This window comes from Triplophysa rosa, linkage group LG23, assembly GCF_024868665.1.
Source record: "Triplophysa rosa linkage group LG23, Trosa_1v2, whole genome shotgun sequence".
NCBI lineage: Eukaryota > Metazoa > Chordata > Actinopteri > Cypriniformes > Nemacheilidae > Triplophysa > Triplophysa rosa.
The window spans coordinates 18,873,619-18,892,061 of NC_079912.1; the positions used below are offsets into that span (position 1 = coordinate 18,873,619).

The 18,443-nt window shown below is 40.3% G+C and overlaps 2 protein-coding genes across 3 annotated transcripts; both read right to left on the reverse strand.

The window, feature by feature from the left end:
• Positions 1-114: 114 nt before the first annotated feature.
• Positions 115-9,885, reverse strand: wasf3b (WASP family member 3b). The gene is made up of 9 exons (XM_057322360.1): positions 9,767-9,885; positions 6,406-6,571; positions 3,853-3,987; positions 3,381-3,534; positions 2,485-2,602; positions 2,175-2,356; positions 1,827-2,084; positions 1,262-1,557; positions 115-1,120 (listed from the first exon to the last, which is right to left on the reverse strand). The coding sequence occupies exons 2-9, from the start codon at positions 6,536-6,538 to the stop codon at positions 963-965; spliced, it is 1,434 nt and encodes a 477-aa protein (XP_057178343.1). The 5' UTR covers positions 6,539-6,571; positions 9,767-9,885; the 3' UTR covers positions 115-962.
• Positions 9,886-10,630: 745 nt separating this feature from the next.
• On the reverse strand, positions 10,631-18,125 carry cdk8 (cyclin dependent kinase 8). Of its 2 annotated transcripts, none has more exons than XM_057322626.1 (13): positions 17,679-18,125; positions 15,545-15,620; positions 14,484-14,594; positions 14,262-14,402; positions 13,459-13,516; positions 13,214-13,345; positions 12,996-13,139; positions 12,782-12,851; positions 12,632-12,704; positions 12,448-12,545; positions 12,232-12,310; positions 11,853-12,014; positions 10,631-11,702 (listed from the first exon to the last, which is right to left on the reverse strand). In XM_057322626.1, exons 1-13 carry the CDS (start codon positions 17,804-17,806, stop codon positions 11,577-11,579), a joined length of 1,398 nt encoding a protein of 465 aa, XP_057178609.1. In that variant the 5' UTR covers positions 17,807-18,125; the 3' UTR covers positions 10,631-11,576. The 2 variants fall into 2 exon arrangements, with proteins under 2 accessions (XP_057178609.1, XP_057178608.1); XM_057322625.1 differs by having other exon boundaries at positions 12,223-12,310.
• Positions 18,126-18,443: the final 318 nt, after the last annotated feature.

The following is an 18,443-nucleotide window of genomic DNA, read 5'->3' on the forward strand; positions in this document are numbered from 1 at the left end:
AAGATTCGTCAGATTTACTGCCACGAGACCGCACCGCCTGCCGGCCGTGTTTTCATCACACACCCAGACACTACACACTACAGAGTGACCACAATCCGCTGTTACCTAGTATCAGGTAGTTTAATCAAACACCTCGAGTCAGTTCACACAAATATGACTGACCTCACATCTCCACATATACATCTAGTATTATACAAACTTCATGCAGACTCCAAAAATGTACAGAGCTGAGCACTGAACAAATTCCATCCATGTGTTTTCGCTGACCTCATCTTGCTTAATCGTTAGTTTTAGTCGCTATCCACTATATACAGCCGAAGAAAAAAATGAAGAGACCATTCCAAATGTTCATTTAATCAGAATTTCTAGATGTATTGTGGCCATTCCGGCCCAGTGTCTGTTGAATTTCAACAAAGTCAAACCTCAGGAGTGACAAAGTCATCTAACAGCAATGTGAAAGACTGACAGCATGACGAGACCCATGAATAATTTGGAACTTTTCCTAAATACATGTACAAATATTACTATTGCATTGCTTAAAGGTAAATATGAAAAAATACAGAACACTTTTGACCTTTTATTTTGACCTTTTTCTCCAGTTTTCACTTTCTGCAAATAAATAAAATAGAAATATTATGTATATTTTTATTTGACATTTGGGAGAAATATTGTTAGTAGCTAACAGAATAAAACAAAACGGATCATTTTGATCATGTTAGATGAAATTGTCTTTTCATTTTGTCCACGGCTGTATGTCCATATTGCTTAGAAACAAGTGTTTTATTAAAAATCATTAGAAAACATGGAAAAACATCATACGTAGAGGTTCATGGAGCTATTAGTTATTCATAATGATATTAAAATGCATTTCTGTGCTTGAGGAATCCAACACGTTCACATGTGATTTTATTGGTGTAAACCCTTGTGACTGTGTGTTTTTTGTTGCATCATTACGTATAGTGTTAGTCAGACCAGTCATTGTCCTCTAGCTCAGATTCGTCCTCAGAATCGCTGTATTCCACGGCTATGCGGCGAGACAAGATGGTTGCCACATCATTGCCCACCGGCTCTCGTTTTGCCTGCTGCTCCTGCTGCTCTTGAACTTTTTTCAGCTGAATACCTGCACACACAAGATCGATACCTCAGAGACTCAAAATAGTAAAGGTTACAAAATCTAACAGAAGGAACCACAAAAATATAAATACGCATTCAATGTGACGTGACAAACTTTTTGCAAATGCATTAAACATATAGTTCATACCCATTCTTATAGCTGCCAGCAGGTCACTGCGAGCATCGTTCAAGGCCTGGGCTTCATTAGGCACAGAGGGCCGTTTGGGAGTGATGGATTGGGTTGCGCTGGGAGGAGGGGGCGGGGCTACAGGTGGTGGAGGGGCAGCCATTGGTGCGGGTGGGGCATAGCCCGTGGCTGCTCCCATTGGTCCTAGATGGCCTGGAGGCAGGACTGGTCCCAAGGGCGGCATAGCAAAAGCTGTTTGTCCTGATGGGATAGCAGCTGCGGGTGGAGGTGGTAGCCCAGAATTCATGTAATCCAAACTGTTGAGCGATGCAGAGGACGAAAATCAATCCTGGCTATTCCTTTTACACAATATAATCTCATAAATCATAATCTGATTGCTATTTAGAATCAGTCACTGCAATATGTTGACCGTCAGGTAGCAGCATTTGTTTATACCTACATATACAGTACATACTGCATACTTCTGACATACGTAAGAGGTAAAAAAGTGCACGGAAAGCATATTGGTAAATAGTCATTGCTATGCTCAATTTGATTTAGATTCAACTAAATAAAACCAACCAACCTGTAACTGACAGGTGGCAGAGTCATGGAGCCATTCATTGTGTTTGCTGATGGCGGAGGGGGCGGGGCCTGGTGTGGACGACCCAGTGTGCCAGAACGGTATGCCATGGACCCACCCCTGTAATCCTGCTCCATGTTCATTGGAGTATGAGCAGACAGAGCTGCCATACTAGGCGGCGGCCCTGAATAAGTGTGTGCGTAGCCAGCGTGGTTGGCCATAGAGAGATAGCCGTGATCTGCATGATCTTGTCCACGAGACCTAAAACGGAAGAAAAAACCATTGCATTTCTAAGTAAGTAGATGAATAAAATCGCGTTTATATATGCGCCCTTCAGAAGACCTGTTTAACCTGTGTTCTGGGGACATTGTGCCGTCTATAGACCCTCCTCTGTGCACAGTGTGAGAATGTCGATGGTCAGGTCGCAGTTCTTTATCGAAGGCCATCATGTTCCATTCCTGCCTGCGGTTTCGCGCTTTTCGCACCTTTTTCACCTCCCTCTGCAGCGTGCCGTCTACACACCGTCTCTGCTCCTGTCATGGATTATCAAACCACAAATCAATCAAAAGCAAATGTAGCATTGGATTATTTTCCATACACCTAAATTCAGAACAAGCCAGAAATGTAAAGGGAGTCAAAGAAAAAACAATATATGTCCAACCTTTTGCCGTCTCTTCTCTTTCCTCTTGTCTTCTGTATCTTGTAGCATCTTCTCCTTCCACAGGTCAAAGAAGTAAGAGGGGTCAGTGTAGAACTTCAGCCCTTCTTTGTCATCATCTCTATAGCAACCAAGAGGTCAGCGTTGTAAGAAAACATGTCATTTCTGTGAAGGATTCTTTCTTTTTTAATTCAAAGCTATTTCAAATAATGAATAATAATAATAATGAATAATTACGATTCATTCACATCAAAAGTAGCAGTTGCCGGAGTGCTTTTCTGAATCTCTTTAGAGAAAAAAAATATTTGAAAGCATCTTGCCGTGTCTCCTTTGACCGCCTGGTTTTCCAAAAGTGCTATTAATTGGCTATGAATTATTCATGCACAAAGAACTTTGTTAACTGCATTTAGCTGAACAGACAGAGAAATGCAATGTCTGGAACATTCCTTCCACATATTCTGCATTAGATCTGTTCAAGTATTTATGAGTGGCCTGTGTCTTGAGAACAGACATTCCCACGAACGACATCTGCCAGTTTTAAGAATTCATGGCTGTTTATATTCCTTAATTATACTTCAGACCAGGGTCAGAAATAAATGCTACGGGGCAATACTTGCCCCCTGATTGGTTTTTAGAACATTTTGCCAACTATAAAAACACACATCTTTTTTATTTGACACACAAAATATTGTAAACCCAAACTGTACTAGCCAAGTTCGAACTACATGAAAGTGAATATAGCTTAAAATGTAGACTTTAAACATTTGTCAAAAATAAGTGATGATTAAAAAAACGTATTAACCAATTTTAAATTCAATCATGGAATCATGAGAAGCTGAGGATTATGGGAAGAAAAGACCAACACTCTTATATAGACACATTCACACATACAGTCCTACCTGTAGGGAGTGAGAATATTGAGAGGTGGAGGCTTGTCACTTAAATTGTACATCTCCACCACAGGGGTTGGAACGCTGCTCTTGGACACCACCTGCTGGTCTTGAACGGTAGAGCTTTTAAAAGCCTTTCTCATGTTGATGTCCTGAAGAGACACTGCAGGGGTAAAGAGAGCCAGAGAGAGATTGATTACACCTGCCCTCCAGAGTGTGTAACGTAAACTCCGCTATTGATCTTTTAATTGAAAAAAGAGATGAGAGTACACGCTTTGGTGCGGGTAATAGAGAAATGTGGGGTGCGTGAAATTTTGCATTATTTATTTTTTGTTGATTTTTGGTTCGGACGAATACAGGGGTATCGATCTCACACTGGAGCCATGTAACCTCAGCGATTTCTCTTAGACAGAATGAGACGTTAAAATTCGTAACATATTGAGAAAGACCCTGAGCCCTTGTTTCCCAGAAGCGCACTCACCCTCCTCAACCGTAGAGTCCAGCTGAGTGACCTTGACGGCAAGTCGGTCAATCCGGTCCTGCAGAGAGTTCGCCCGCACATAGAACAGGTTTGCCTCGTTGAAGAGCTCTCCAAATATGTCTTCAGCATGTTTACCTGAGGAAAGAAGGTGCATTTTTTAACAAGCAAAGCAGTTTTGTTTTCAGTTTCAATGTAGTTATTATAAATGTCATGAATTAGCTTTTATTTCTATATGTGTAGTTTTATGTTAATTTTAGTGTAATTTTTTAGCAATTTTGCTTTTGTTTGCAGGTAAGTAGGTGCCTAGAAACTGACTGTCAAAAACAAACTTAACCTGAAAAATGTTCACTGGGGTAAAAATGGGACAACTTGCCCCAACTAGAAATATGGCATGATTAAAAAACAAATGCTAACTCTTAATGTTACAGTTCTTAAATGTATCTTTTGTTTTTTAGTCAAGGCTTTATGTACAAATTCTAAACTTTTAAAATGAAGGACATTAAAATACATAAGCTCTTGTTAGTAGAAAAAGCAAGGGGAGCAACAAATGTAAAAGAAAAGCGGTCTTTTTTTATCACCCTCAACTAAGGCTATTAATAACTGTAGTTTTAAACAAAAGCAGACAGGAAAGTATTTACAGGAAGGAAGAGTATCTGTTCCTTTCAAATTCCTGCCCTGTGACCCTATGCATACACGTATATATTACAGCTCACGCACAGCAGCCCCACAAACACACGAAAAGCATGTAAACACACGCCGTGCACACGATTTCTTTCCATGCATACAGTGTCTACAGCTCTGCCTTCAAGTGCAATGGGCTGTCATTTATTTGAATCCTCACAGCTGCTGCTGAAAGGCCTCTCCTTCCACAGGCATCCACTAAACACAGAAAAGACACTTCTGGGAATTTCAGGGGTTTTTGAGTTGTTATAAAACAAGTGGATGGACAGAAGATAAGATGAAGAGATGGATGGAAGGACAAATCAGTCGAAAAACTTCTCATTCTGAATGCATAATGGTCTTATGGAAGACGATCTGAAGGAAAGGAATCAGAAAGTTCTGTGAGGCTAAATGAACTATTAATATTACAAATAAGTATTTTCCTCAAGCATCACAAACTGACGACAAATCCTCACCACCACAACATTAGTTCCACGTGTTCCAATGGATGGAAATTTAAACAAAATATTTCTGAACAACAATCATACAGTAAAAGTAACTTAATTTTTACATTTACTGAAGAAAATGAAAGCTGTCCAATTAAATTCAAGTTGGTATGGAGGTGCTAAGGTGTTCTGAGTTTTTAGCACAGTGCTATGCCATTGCTTATGTGTGCACAAACCTACTAAATACAAACCTGACTTGAGATTTCATATATTATTTTATGCATTACACCGTGTCTACATCGGGCGCGGCACGACAAGAGACAATAGAATGCATTAGATCCCATTATAATTTTAAATTTTGTCCACACTGGATGCGACGCGGCCGGCGTAGACTCGGTGTTAGGGTTAATGACATATAACGACCACTTACCGTGGTGCGACCGATAAAATATCAATAAGTTTATTTTTGTGGCTGAAATATGAATCTCTGATACAGTATGTATAGTACGTTTATTTTTAAAACATTTATATCTCTTGTATGCAATTTTCAGAAAAAATCAGTTTGTTAATTTTGTTAATTTAAGAAGACAAAATAATAGAAGAAAAATATGTATATGACTATGAGTATATTATGACAATATGAGATGATTACTTACCAAAACTCAAAGAAATGCACAAACTTTGTTTCTAAACACTTTAACAACATGTTAAGCATGTCAAGGAAATTCATTATTTTAAGATAAATCACAGTCGCACCCATTACATCTTTTAAGGCTATGGCCAATTCATAGATGAAAAACACTTATTTTTATCTGCATTTATGTGTACACCACGTTCTTAATGTTTGAATAACTGCAATAGATATTAATATTTATCTGTATTTAAAAATTGGCAGGTCTTATATGTCACTGACCCATTATAGATTTGATATATTTTAAATAAATACAATTTACAAAAGGTTTTATTTATTGGAAAATTAACAAAGAAGCTTTGACAGATAATAAATTGAGTGGCCTAGCAAAACTGCCCCTAGAAATGAAATGTCCAAATCTGTATTGGAAAAAAAGAAAAGTGGTTTATAATGTCACTAAATTGTGTTTTTATATTGTCTATTACTGAATACTGTATTCTACTGTATTTTATGGTTAGAGTTTGGGTTAGTCAACAATAAATATAAATAGCTTTAAGTGGCAATCCAATTTCTTTCGGTAAGAACATTAAAAATCAGTGTTCAAAACCCTTCCCTCACCTTAATTCGCAATGTTAAGCTATACTAAGTCAATTTATAACTTGAGCCATCAGGTTTGATTTAGCAGGAAATGTCAGTTTGACCCAAGTAAAGTGCCCTGCAATTTTATGTTTCAAACAGAGATGGCGATATAAGCAAAAGTTACAGAAGTCCCTAATTAGGCTGTTAGGTAAACTTGTGTGTGTAAGAAAGACTTACTGAGACTGCTGAGTTGGCGTATGATAGCAGACAGTGTGTTGTTCATGACACACTCAAGCTCACTGCCAATGCCATCGGGCAGCACCCCGCGGCACAGGTGCCTGGGCTCAATGTTCCTCTTCACCAGCGGCATGGCTTTCCCTTACACAGCCGCACCCCACGCTGCCTGCAGAGAGAACACACACATGCACATGTTAGCGCAACAAAACAAGACCTAACCATCATATTTACTCACTATTTCTTCATGTGGATAAATGCTGCTCGTATTATGTAAAACACCCACACAGCGAATGTTCTAACGAAACTGGGACAACTGTAGATCAAGAAAAGGGAAATTAGTTAGTCAATCATTTCCAAAGCCTCTTAGACCAGACTGACCTCTGACCTGGAACCTAAAGCTGCTAAAGTTCAGCATAAAGTGAACCTCAATCTATCCAAATCCAAAACAGGAGACGCAGAGAGGCACCGGCACCCACATGCATATACACACATCCAGTACGTGGGATGTATTTTGGCCTACAACCCAACCAAAGAGGAGCCACAGGCAGCCGCCCATGTCAGGATTACAAGGCATTAGTAAAAGAAGTCCTAGTCAAACTAATCCTGATCATCACCCTGGTTGCCCGGCTGTCAATCAAAGGAATCCAAAACACTCAAACCAATCATTTTTTCTAAAGGAAACGCGACATTCCCATTTCTCATTATTAGTTTTCTGAATTTAAGTTTTAAACAGGTATATTTTGTATCAGAATATGTTAAAGTGTATACACTTCACGATATGGCAGAACATATACATTAATTGCATATACTGTATGTGATTATTATTATTTACATTATACAGGCTGAGGCTACATAAATATCATTTATATTTACTACCTACGTATCGATTAATAACATGAAAAGCACATGTCATGTCACCTATATGCATCGTATCGAAACATGAAAGTTTCTAAGGTAGGTAAGCCGTGTCAGCTGGACGCCATGATAGAATGCTCCCATCCGTGAAATAATAACCCCACAGCGATTGGCCAGCTGAGAGGCCATCTGCTGTGTGATTGGCTAAGGGGGGTTGAACGTCAAAGATTAGGGACAAGAACAAAGGGATGGTGGGACAGCATCTCAGAGGTCATCTTATCTGCCCGTTTCTCTGCTTCCTGCTTTCCAGCTCCACACCCAGCTCTCAGCTTCCTGTTCCTCTCGTAGTCACATGTCTGACTTCCTGTCTTCCCAAACAGCCAGAACAATGATGCAGTTGGGGTGTGAAGCAAATCCCTCACTTCCACACAATCACACCAATTAAATAACGTGCACGTAACCACTTATTTCCATCTTTGTCCCACTTGTGATGTAAAAATAACTACGAACACAACTTTAGGCAACTTCTTGTAAACAGGCCTTGATGGAAGCTGTTGAGTTTTGTTTCATTTTCTGTGCAGAATTATTCAATAATAAAAATAACCATAAAATAAAATTTTGTGAATGGCACATGTTTAAAATCTACTGAAATTCATACGAACGAAAATATGTGATATTGTGCGACAGCAGAAATACAAAAAAAACCTACCAAGAATATAAATTTCTCTTATGCTGTTTTAGAAATATTAATCATAATATAAATTAATATATTAACAGTCACACCATTGGACACGTGTACTGTATATTTGTCGACTACCCAAATGTGTGTGCCTGTGTCATACATGCATAATTACAGTAGTTGGTTAACATTTACCATAGTAACCGCGTATAAACAGACACCCAGCACCAAGCCATCTGTCCGTCGTATTTTCACATATCGCTTGCAGAACCTGTTCGGCTAATCTTGGAAATGGAAAACTTTAGAGAAGCTCTGCCACATTCTCCCCCACCTAAAGCTTAAAAAGCATTGCACTTGTGTTATTAGGCCTGACACACACACACAAACACCGCTGTTGTTATAGTCTAATGAGATACATGTCTGTGAGCGTTGTAATGTGTTCATCTCTCGCCGGCATTGTAATCCTGCAGTGCACGGCAGTATGGACACAACCCACACTAATTACATCGTGCATTGAATTAGGACCGTGATGGGAAGGGGGCCAAGGGACCCAGAAAAGACAAAGAGAACGTGAGTGAGTGGCACGAAAAGAGAGCGAAACTGTGTGTGTGAGATTGCTGGACGGGAAAATTCGGGGATCTTTTAGTTACAAAGAGAAACTGCATTGAAGTGATCCAGAACGCTTGTAAAGAGTGAGAGAGGAAAGGGAAAGAGCGTTTGTTTGTGTATGTGGAGCAAGAGAATGAAAGTATGGGTTGGAGGGGGGTGATGGGGGAGGGAGAGTGGCAGGGGACCTCAGGGAAGCCACTCTGAAAGGTTCCCGGGACAATAGCTCCCCGTTCACTCGGCAACAGAGGAGTTCTCCCATGCATGCTCAATTCCCTCCCCCATCCCACCCTTTGCTCCGCCAACCCCACCCCACTCGCTTCTTCAAATAAAAGAAGCACTCCTGCCTCTTTTTGCATTCAGCAGACTTCTTTGCTGACTTCAGTGTCTACTGCAAAACAACACAGACAACACACAGAAGCCATCATGAACAGTAGAGAGGATGCATAGTCAAAAAGGGATGCGGTGTGCATTACTGCCCTATCACTGCTGCTGACAGGCTTTGAAGTCCATCAGACCCATCCCGTGACCACAGGAGGCCACATCCGGTCTAAACTAGGGGGGGGGGGGGGGGGGGGGGGTTGTGCACGCATCCACTCCCTAAACGCCGTATTTCAACGCATAAAGTCCATTAAGGACAGAACGGCGATGCATTTGCTATTCATGAAGTACAGCACATCAGTGCACGTAAGAGCACATTAATATTTCAACAGTGATAACGTCAGACATGAGGAAGGACTGTGAATGTCGCATCGTATTTTACAAGAACGTGTCCAATGCGTGGATTTATATCTTAAAATAAAAATTATTATAACAGTCTTTGGACTGTTATATATGGTATAAATAAAGTTTTTAGTTTTGTTTACAAATAAAAAGTGGAAAACGAAAAGTTATGAAATGAATGGATGCATCATGTTATCAGTTTACTTACAGAGCACTTTCAGTATTTGCTTTGATATTCTGGCCTGAAAATAACAGAAACTTTCCCTTCTTGATGAATAATATTTAGCAAGTACCGTTACGTGAAAAAAACGGTTGTTATTGTTGTTTAAATGTTATATGATTATTTCACGAGTTAACGGAATACTAATAAACAAATCACAAAAGAAACACACACCGCATGTTCCACTTATTACGTAAAGGTCGATAAACAGTCAAATGACAAGTGCCCCATAATACAATCATTACATTAGCGAAAAGAAACAAATGACTGATGCTTACCAAAAGTGTGTTTTTCCAGATAAATATTCGCTCGCATGTCCAAGCCCTCAGCGGTCCGGACTGCTATCCTGTGTCTCCATCGGTCGGTCCATCTGACCATTCCAAACAATCTGCTTGGGGGCGGGGTATGTTGGATTGGGTACACCAATCAGGATCGTAGAATAAGAATTGTACGCGCTACCGTTTGTTACACGCGGCCTATCAGAGGTGGGAGTGAAGATGATTGACAGAAAGCCTCCGGTCATAAAACCATAGGGAGGCCGTGCAAGGGCGGTCTTTAGCTGCTATTGAAGTGGGTGTATGAAGTGGGCTTTAAACTCACGATAGGCCTAGCGAAACCGCGAAGACAGAATGAAAATGCTTTATAAATAACTAATCTTAACATCTTAATGTTAATGTGTCGTACAGTGTGATAGTTACATTCGCCATATTTGATAGCTTCAGCAAAAATGCAATTGTTATTATCTTTTACCTCAAAGATGTATCTTCATAGATATGAACTGCCAAACAATTAAGCAAATTACCAAAGCTAACCGAGTCATAATTCCAAAATAAAAGCTCATGAATATATTGCAAATTTTATTCAAAATGTATAGACGGTTTCATCGAAGACACGCGACTAACCCAACGTTAACTTCCGGTGTGTGCTTTGTTATAACAATTATTTTATTTATATCAATATTCATATTTTATTGTATACGAATTGTATTAAATTACATTCAAACTACTCGGCAGTTATGAATTCTTTGCGGAGGTCCACCGTAAATTGAGTTTGGGACACAGTTTGTTTGTTTTTGCTCTGAAAGCGTCTATAAAGGCAAGCCAACACTCACTCATACAAACAAGCAAACAGAGAAACCTTTTTACACGTATTTTAAACGCTTCCACTTTTATTGTCAGGATACTTGTTTCATGTAAAATATTTTAATACAATACAGTACAATGCATGTTCACTCTGCTGTCCACACAACTAGTTTTGTCATTAAGTTCTAAGGCTGATCTTTCACGTGTAATAGTCGGTCCGACAGCAGAATGGAAGAAGCTGACCTCTCCTAACGTAAAACCAAAACATTAAATTATTAACTACTAAAATCAAGCTGATATTTTTATGGTAGCCTTCTACCAGTATGATCCAGCAGGGGGCACTAGAGGTTCTCATTATGCTTCCGTCAGCAGCTGCAGCAGAGAATTCGGTCCCCAGCAATGTGTAGAGTGCTTGAATCTATGTTTGTGTGTGTGTGTGTGTGTGTGTGTGTGTAAGGGCAAAAGGACACACAGACAGTATGACAGAAAGCCATTCTGTTTTTGCTGGCAGTCGCATAGCAGCTTTAGTCTTGGAGAGGCCAAAGGACTTTCAAAGTGAGGGCAAGAGGGACTGGGGCTTATTATAATGGTGGTATGGTGAATATTCACCCCAAGCAGAACCAGTTCTCTCTACAGCGTGTAGCTGTACAGTACCACGTATAGAGAATGTTTGTTGCTTTTTCTTTTTTCATGTGAAGTATCTCAAACTTGCAGCGAAGACTTAAACAATCACCAATGGAACAAATATCAGTTTTTTTCTTAGTCTTTATGATTTTCATTTAGTTTTTTTCCCCACATTTTATCAGCTGAGGATAATGTCGGCTGTATGATACTGTGACGTGTTAGATTAGTTGGTTTCATGTGCAGTTATTGTTCCTGTGGTGTCTCTATGGAAATGCTGCACAGCAAGTGCCCAGAAGAGTTTAAGGGCGGATCGGGTCAGATCCACAACCGCCTCGCTATAAGTACATTCTCGCTGCTGGGCACTGTGAGGGCGTGGCCTGACTCAGTAGCGGTGGGTCTGATGCGAGTACTGTGGAGGCTGCTGGGAGGTAGAGGAGTATCCCATGCTGCTTTGGGGCAATGATGTGCTTGGTCCTGGGTTCTGGTAGGCAGCATGTGGATTGGAGCGCTGGAACACAGAACGTACGGATTTAGCATCTTCAAAACATGAGGTTTGTAAACATGCTGGAAAAGTACGACCAAATGTTATTTATTCTGTAGCGATCTGGGCATTCGCCGAATGGCCGTAATTTTGTGAAAGATTTAAAAAATGTGTTACCTGGTAATCTGAGGTCATGATCAGGCCACTTGAGGTAGTAGTGGGCGGAACCACTCTCACCTTTTTCAGAGGCGGGCCTTGTGCGTGGCTGTTATCAGGGTTACCTGTGTGCCCCGCCCCATTGGTATGATTGTTCCCCTGCTGTTGCTGCTGCTGGTTTTTCTGGGGAGAGAGGGTCATTTTATTTCATGCTCTTCATAAAAGCCTATATTAAAATAAATATTTGTACAATTTTGTTCGGTGCAGCACACACAGCAAATACAACAAAGACAACAAAACTTTACTTGAAGCAATGCTTCTGCTATGCTTTCAATTCCCTTTAAACATAAACACACACAGAAAGACTGAATAAAAAAGAAAAGAAACACACATTTCTTACTTTGTCCGCCTTGTCTTCAGGCTCCTCTTCTGTAAGGAATTCTCGTTTGGGATAAGGAATCTGGCAGCCAGCAAAGACGCTAAACAAACCACAGAGAAATTTGTTTGTAGAGAATATCTCATCCAAACAGTGCCGTGTACACACACTGCATATAATCCTAACCACAACAGCGTAACATCTTAATCCTATTACAAATCTATGCTTGACGTCACTCACTCAGATGTGGGTAAAGGCTCCTCTAGGAAGTATGGATCTTGCATGGCTTGCTCAGATGTGATTCGGCGGATTGGGTCCATGGTGAGCAGCTTTTGCAGCTGAGAGGGAGTTCATAAGTTTATTGTTTCTATAAAAGAATCTACATTTCCAAATCTACAATCTGCCATGCTTTAAGACCACTCACCAAGTGGAATGCTTTGCTGTCGGGTTTGACTTTATGTTTCTCCATATACTTTATAAGGCTGCAGTTAGTGTACCTACGGTGAGAGGGACAAGCATTAGCAATCAAATCAACCTAGCCAATGAAACATTATATAGATGAAATCAAACTAACGTATTCCTCCTAAAGTCTTTCATCAATGTAGAGTGTTCCGGCATCTTCTTAATGTCCTCCCAGTCTTTGTCTGAGAAGAAATTTTCCACATTCATGGATTATTTCTAATAGGGAAAATTACATTTGTGACTTGTAACCGACAAGTTTTGTTTGACCTTAAAACTCAGCAAAGTTTTACTGAATCGACTACATTTAACGGATGTATAAGTAGCACCTGCAGGAAAACCCATGACATTGAAGATACGGTCCAGCTGATCGTGATGGTACGGATTACTGGTCTTAATATCCTCCTGTCGACAGTGGAAGATCGGCTCTGAGGTCAAAAGCTCAGCAAAGATACAGCCAATCGCCCAAATATCTGAAAAACAGAGCGAACACGAATGGCTAAACAAGGCTTTTTAAACACATTCCTCTCACAAACGAACATCTCACCGATGGCTTTGGTGTAATGTCTGGCTCCCAGCAGAAGTTCTGGTGCTCTGTACCAGAATGTAACAACTACAGGGTCCAGATCTGCTAAAGGCTTCAGTGGTGAATTGAACAGCCGTGCAAAACCCATATCCGCTGCAACAAGTACAGAATTAAACGCTTATGATAGTCAAGCAAAGCTACCACAGGCACGTACTTGTGTACTTTTTGTCAAGCAGCAGAGAATAGAAACAGAACTGATGTCATACCGATCTTCACACGTCCTCTTTCAGGACCTTCTCCCATTACCAATATGTTAGCAGGTTTCTGTGGTAAAACAGTTAAAAAGTCAGTTTAGTTTACAGACTGGCTCACTACATGGTGCATCTGTAAAGCGTTTTATAAATGCACAATATTCATAAATGCAAATAATATTCAAAAACTAACTGATGTTTTGCAACACCTGCCAACTGAGAAAATGTAAGACCACAAAAACCACCGTAAAAACTGTAAAACGGCATTTTTTGTGTAATTTGTTTTCACACCATGACAAAACAATTGTCTTTGTTTTTTTCTTGTAAATTTATGATGACAGTGTTTGTCTCTCACATTATACACAACATAAGAAAGTTACTGGCACAGTAGCTTCATTTAATACACCAAATTTGACTCCTTTGGAGCCTGGCTGCAGGTTATGCAGTTTAAGCAAATTCCTTCATTGAAACGGTCATCATTTCAACTGTTCTGTCAAAGCAGATATGATATGGAAAACAAATCAATTCCATTAAAATTCTGCCACCTACTGGAATTAGTCACGACATTCCTGCTAATCTGTCAACTTTCATATCATTCAACTCACACAATGATTTTAATACTGTTGAGCGAGATGACTCGGCAGCGAGAAGTGTGATTTGACAGCCCTCTTTTCATCAATCATCTCACTTGCCAAAACATTTCACGACAAGAATGATAAACATGTCAAAAGAAACACTTCTGGATGGATGCGAACACCCGCATGTACTGTTTATACAAAGCTCTCTCTCGCTCTCTTCGACTGAACACACACTCTCACCAGGTCTCTGTGCAGGACCCAGTTGGCGTGTAAATAGTGGATGCCATCCAGGATCTGGTAGAGCAAAGACTTCACCATCCCACGCGGCAACTGAAGAGGCTTCTTATTGGCTTTGGAGGCTCTGTGGAACTTGATGATGTGCTGCAAAGACACGCACACCCTCAGCAAAACGCATATACAAATATTTGTGTGCGCGCGCGTGCATACGCGAGTGTATGTTACCCAGAGGTCGTGTTCGGCATAGTCGAAGAGAAGCCACACTTTGCGGTCTGCATGTGACAGGAAAACCTTCTGCAGTGAGATCACGTTGGGGTGCTTCAGTTCACGCAGCAGCTGCAGGGAGCAAATGAGAACAAACACACAAACGCTACACGCTGAGACAGACATCTGCAGTTCACCCGCAGAACCCAAAGTACTCAGAATCACACTGGCCTGAAGTGTGTTTGTTAAGCCCGGCACATTTTTATAAATCAACACAGATCTACAATTTGGCCCATATTTTGGATTCGGCATTTGAGGTGGCTAAATATGCTTGTATTTCTTGATCTATACATTCTTTTGTTAACGCAATTACTTAACATTGATAAACAAGCATTTGAAGTGTTTCAAGTATATGCAAATTTTGCATGAGTTATGCAGAACAACCCAAGAATCTCTTCATCCTGGCTGCTATAAATTTAATGCAGCAATTATGCCCAAGATAAAAATAGACAGTAATTTGTTTTTTATTCTAAGCAGATGTTACTTTCATTTCTGAATCATTTTACAGAGACCATTATTCATGACCATAAATCAAACGTTTTGTAGTCACTGTTGTCCTAAACAATTTACAGTAAAGATTTGATATTGGTTTTATCATCTCGCTATTCATTAACATAAGTGTTTACAGAAGTATAACAAAAGAGTTTACTCATTATCTACCAAACATCCCCAATCTGCCATTGTTTGGACAAATAAATAGTGCCGTCGCAAACTCGCGCCATTGGTTGAGCCAGAAGTTACCACAGGGCAACTCGAGCAAACAGAGCAATGATTTCAAAGCGATGTGTTTACACACTTTAGGAGGTCAACCGACAAATGATTGAGTTAAAAGACTACGTGAAAAGGGATTCAGGTAGAAAAAAACATCAGGTAAATACAGTTAACAGCTTTACACATTCTGAGATATCGACACGCTCCATACGTGTTTTAAGAAACGTATTTAACCAGGATGGCATATGCCAAAGCTAGTTTATCTGAAGAAGATTCTCTTGACTCTTGACAGTAAAGCTTGATGTACTTACTGCTATCTCTCTGCAGGCAGACATCGAGATTCCAGTGCCTTCAATCTGCTTCAGGGCATAATCTTTATCATCCTTCCTGCAAATGGAGATATCAGCGACCACAATTACCCTTCAGTACATTTTCCAAAATCTATACTAACAAAACACCTGCAAAAAGAATCCACTTAGAAAGTCTACTTCATCATTGGCCCTTCCAATATGCAAGTGTTAGAAATTCCTAATGTATTCAGATGTAATCCACAAAAAAAATCACCCCACATCAGCCTATTAAAACTCCCAATGCCCTGTCCAGTTTCTGGAGAACAAATGAGCTATAAACCGCTCATAAACAGCCAGCTCTTATAGTGAACATAAACATCTCTAAACACTTAGGGCCTTCAAACAAGACTTTGGCCGCCAGACTGTCTGGACCTTAATAGTTTGGCTTTGGGCCTGTCTTGATGGGTCTCATTCAAAGCCTGGCACCTTCCAACGAACTTAACTCATGAGACCACCCATTCTTCTTCTGCCAAGAGATCACATTTGGTGTGAACAAACGATACCAAAACACCAAAACTATCAAATGACTGAATGATGCAAAAAACCGAAAGACCATCCGTGACAGTGAAAAGAAAAAGTGATGTAAATGCAAAACTTATTATGCAAAAAGGTTTTCATGATGGGGAATGCCGTTCCAACTGCCTCAATGTGACCACCGATGCCCTGCAGACAATGAGGGCTTTTTTCCATCACGCCACACACAAGACTAGTCAAATTGAGTGACTTTTTGGTCCATTTTTATTCCCCAAAGTCACAGCTCTAATTTCTTGCTGATTAACGTCAAAGTATTCGAGTCATGGTTGTTTTGTTACTGTAGGTAAGTGGGTAATTAATGGTGTACATTCGCGCGCTGCAGATGGAATGAGAAATTCGATAAACGCTTGCATGGGTGTGGTGTCTGTTCAAGAGGTATGACACATATGTTTAAATGTACATTCTAGCAATTGTAGAAAAATAAAACCCACATGCTATAATGCTATCTTCAGTCTTCCGATCATGATTATATATGAAGGTAATCTTTTGTCTTGCTTTGAAGAAGAGTACAGATAATCCCTGTGTTATGCCCTTCGGCAAGTTACCAAAAACACAGAGAGCAAAAGAATTTAAACTCCCTTTTCCAATAAAACACACCTCCCAATTCCAATTTGCAGCATTCTTGGATGAATAGATTCAAACCTATTTATGGTTATTTTGCTGCTTTCCAAGAGTAGGTTATTACCAATTCATTTAAAATACCATGGTGTTAATATGCCATGCATCAACAGTAGTTTCTCTATCCATCATTTGGTCATTCAAGGCAACAAATACTGGTTTCGCAGACTAAAAGTGCTTTATTTTTTCTTATTTCCTGCAAGTCTGCTGCTGTCACAACCAGTACTAAGCACGTCTCGTCAATGCTTCATCGTTGTTTTAACAACCTTCCATAATTACCAACATCTGCTGCGACGACACACTTATAACATCAAACTGTTATGTGACGCCGCAGTGTCATTGACGCTCATCGTGTAACTGCAGAGATGCTTCAATAGGCTGCGAGAGTCCTGCAGTGACCTGTAAAGAATCATGTGAACCCAAGAGATGCTCCTCTGGACCTGTGAAGTGGGGCGGATGCAGCAGTGCGCAGATACTGATCTCCATGGCAATAGCTCAAGAGTAACGTCAATCCCATTATCATCAACATAACATTTCCTTGTGATCTACAAAATATGTATTAAATGTGATTCGCATGCACAGACACACATCACTGGACTTCTTTGGAAAACATGCAAAAAACCACATTGTGTGTTGTTTTGTTAACGTGTTGTCTCGACATCTAAAGCTGCATTTAATTAAACGGCTAAGCTCGTGACTGCACCTGTTCGCATCTATTTTAAGGAGACGTCAAACACAACAACACCTCTGCCTGCTGACGCACATTTACAACAATGCCTTCAAAATAAGGTCTCACTGATACTATAAGTTGTCCACATTTCAATGCGGGAAATGTGTCTTTCTAAAACACTGAGATGATGGTGAACAACAGGCGCCTTTTTTCGTTTTAAAGAACAGATTGCGACAAAACGCAGGCCTGCACAAGTCCATCCTGCAAACTCACCCATCTTTCCTTTTTGCTTTGTACACATGGCCATACGTTCCCCGTCCAACTTTACATCCCTCGTACTCAAAAAGATCCTCGACGCGTTCTCTCTCCCCGGTGAGCTTCACTTTGAAATCATAGTCCATTTTCACCGTTCTTCTGTGGCTTCCCTTTAAAGCGCCGCTGGGGAGGCAACTTACTTCAAGCCCGTGTAGACAATTAGTTGCCTTCCCTCGCGTCGCTTTCAGCTCAACTAAAGAGTCCACATCTACTGCGAGCAATTACGGGCGGCTGAAACGATGTGTGAACGACGTGTGCTTTTGATCGGCCAAAAACCCCGACGTGTTATTGAGTTATCCGTCGCTTTTATTGAAATTTCTCTGCAACTGCGTTGCTCGCCGGTATCTCACCCGGGAGAGTTGAGCGTTCATGTACGGCACTGTCGCAAAATGCCGTGAATGCTGCTACCAACCACACAGACGGACGGCGAGGAATAGGCTTTGTGGCGTACCACGTGGATTTTAACTCTTTAGCTAAAGTGTGCTTTTCTTTTGCGTTTTACCTTTGTTGTGCTTCTGATAAAATGAACAAAACGCCTCCTTTTGAAATGACGTAATGAGACACCAATGTTGTTGTGCACATTGCGGATGATCGCTCTGCATTTTTAAGGCTCAGATTTTAGTCCATTAAAACATTCACCATTTAAAAGCAACATTTTTCTCTGCATATACGATTTTTTTTACTTAAATGAAAAACAGTATTTAATGAATTTATTAAAGTGTT

Bases quoted from the DNA above. Each gene is read 5' to 3' on its own strand.
- wasf3b (XM_057322360.1), bottom strand. From the start codon at position 6,538: ATGCCGCTGGTGAAGAGGAACATTGAGCCCAGGCACCTGTGCCGCGGG. The intron at 2,357-2,484 runs GTTGGACATATA...AATCCATGACAG, and splicing joins AAGAGAAGAGACGGCAAAAG to GAGCAGAGACGGTGTGTAGA. The intron at 2,085-2,174 runs GTTAAACAGGTC...CTTCCGTTTTAG, and splicing joins ACAATGTCCCCAGAACACAG to GTCTCGTGGACAAGATCATG.
- cdk8 (XM_057322625.1), bottom strand. From the start codon at position 17,806: ATGGACTATGATTTCAAAGTGAAGCTCACCGGGGAGAGAGAACGCGTC. The intron at 12,705-12,781 runs GTTAGTTTGATT...CTCTCACCGTAG, and splicing joins AAAGACTTTAGGAGGAATAC to GTACACTAACTGCAGCCTTA. The intron at 12,311-12,447 runs GTGAGTGACGTC...TGGTTTGTTTAG, and splicing joins GAGCCTTTACCCACATCTGA to CGTCTTTGCTGGCTGCCAGA.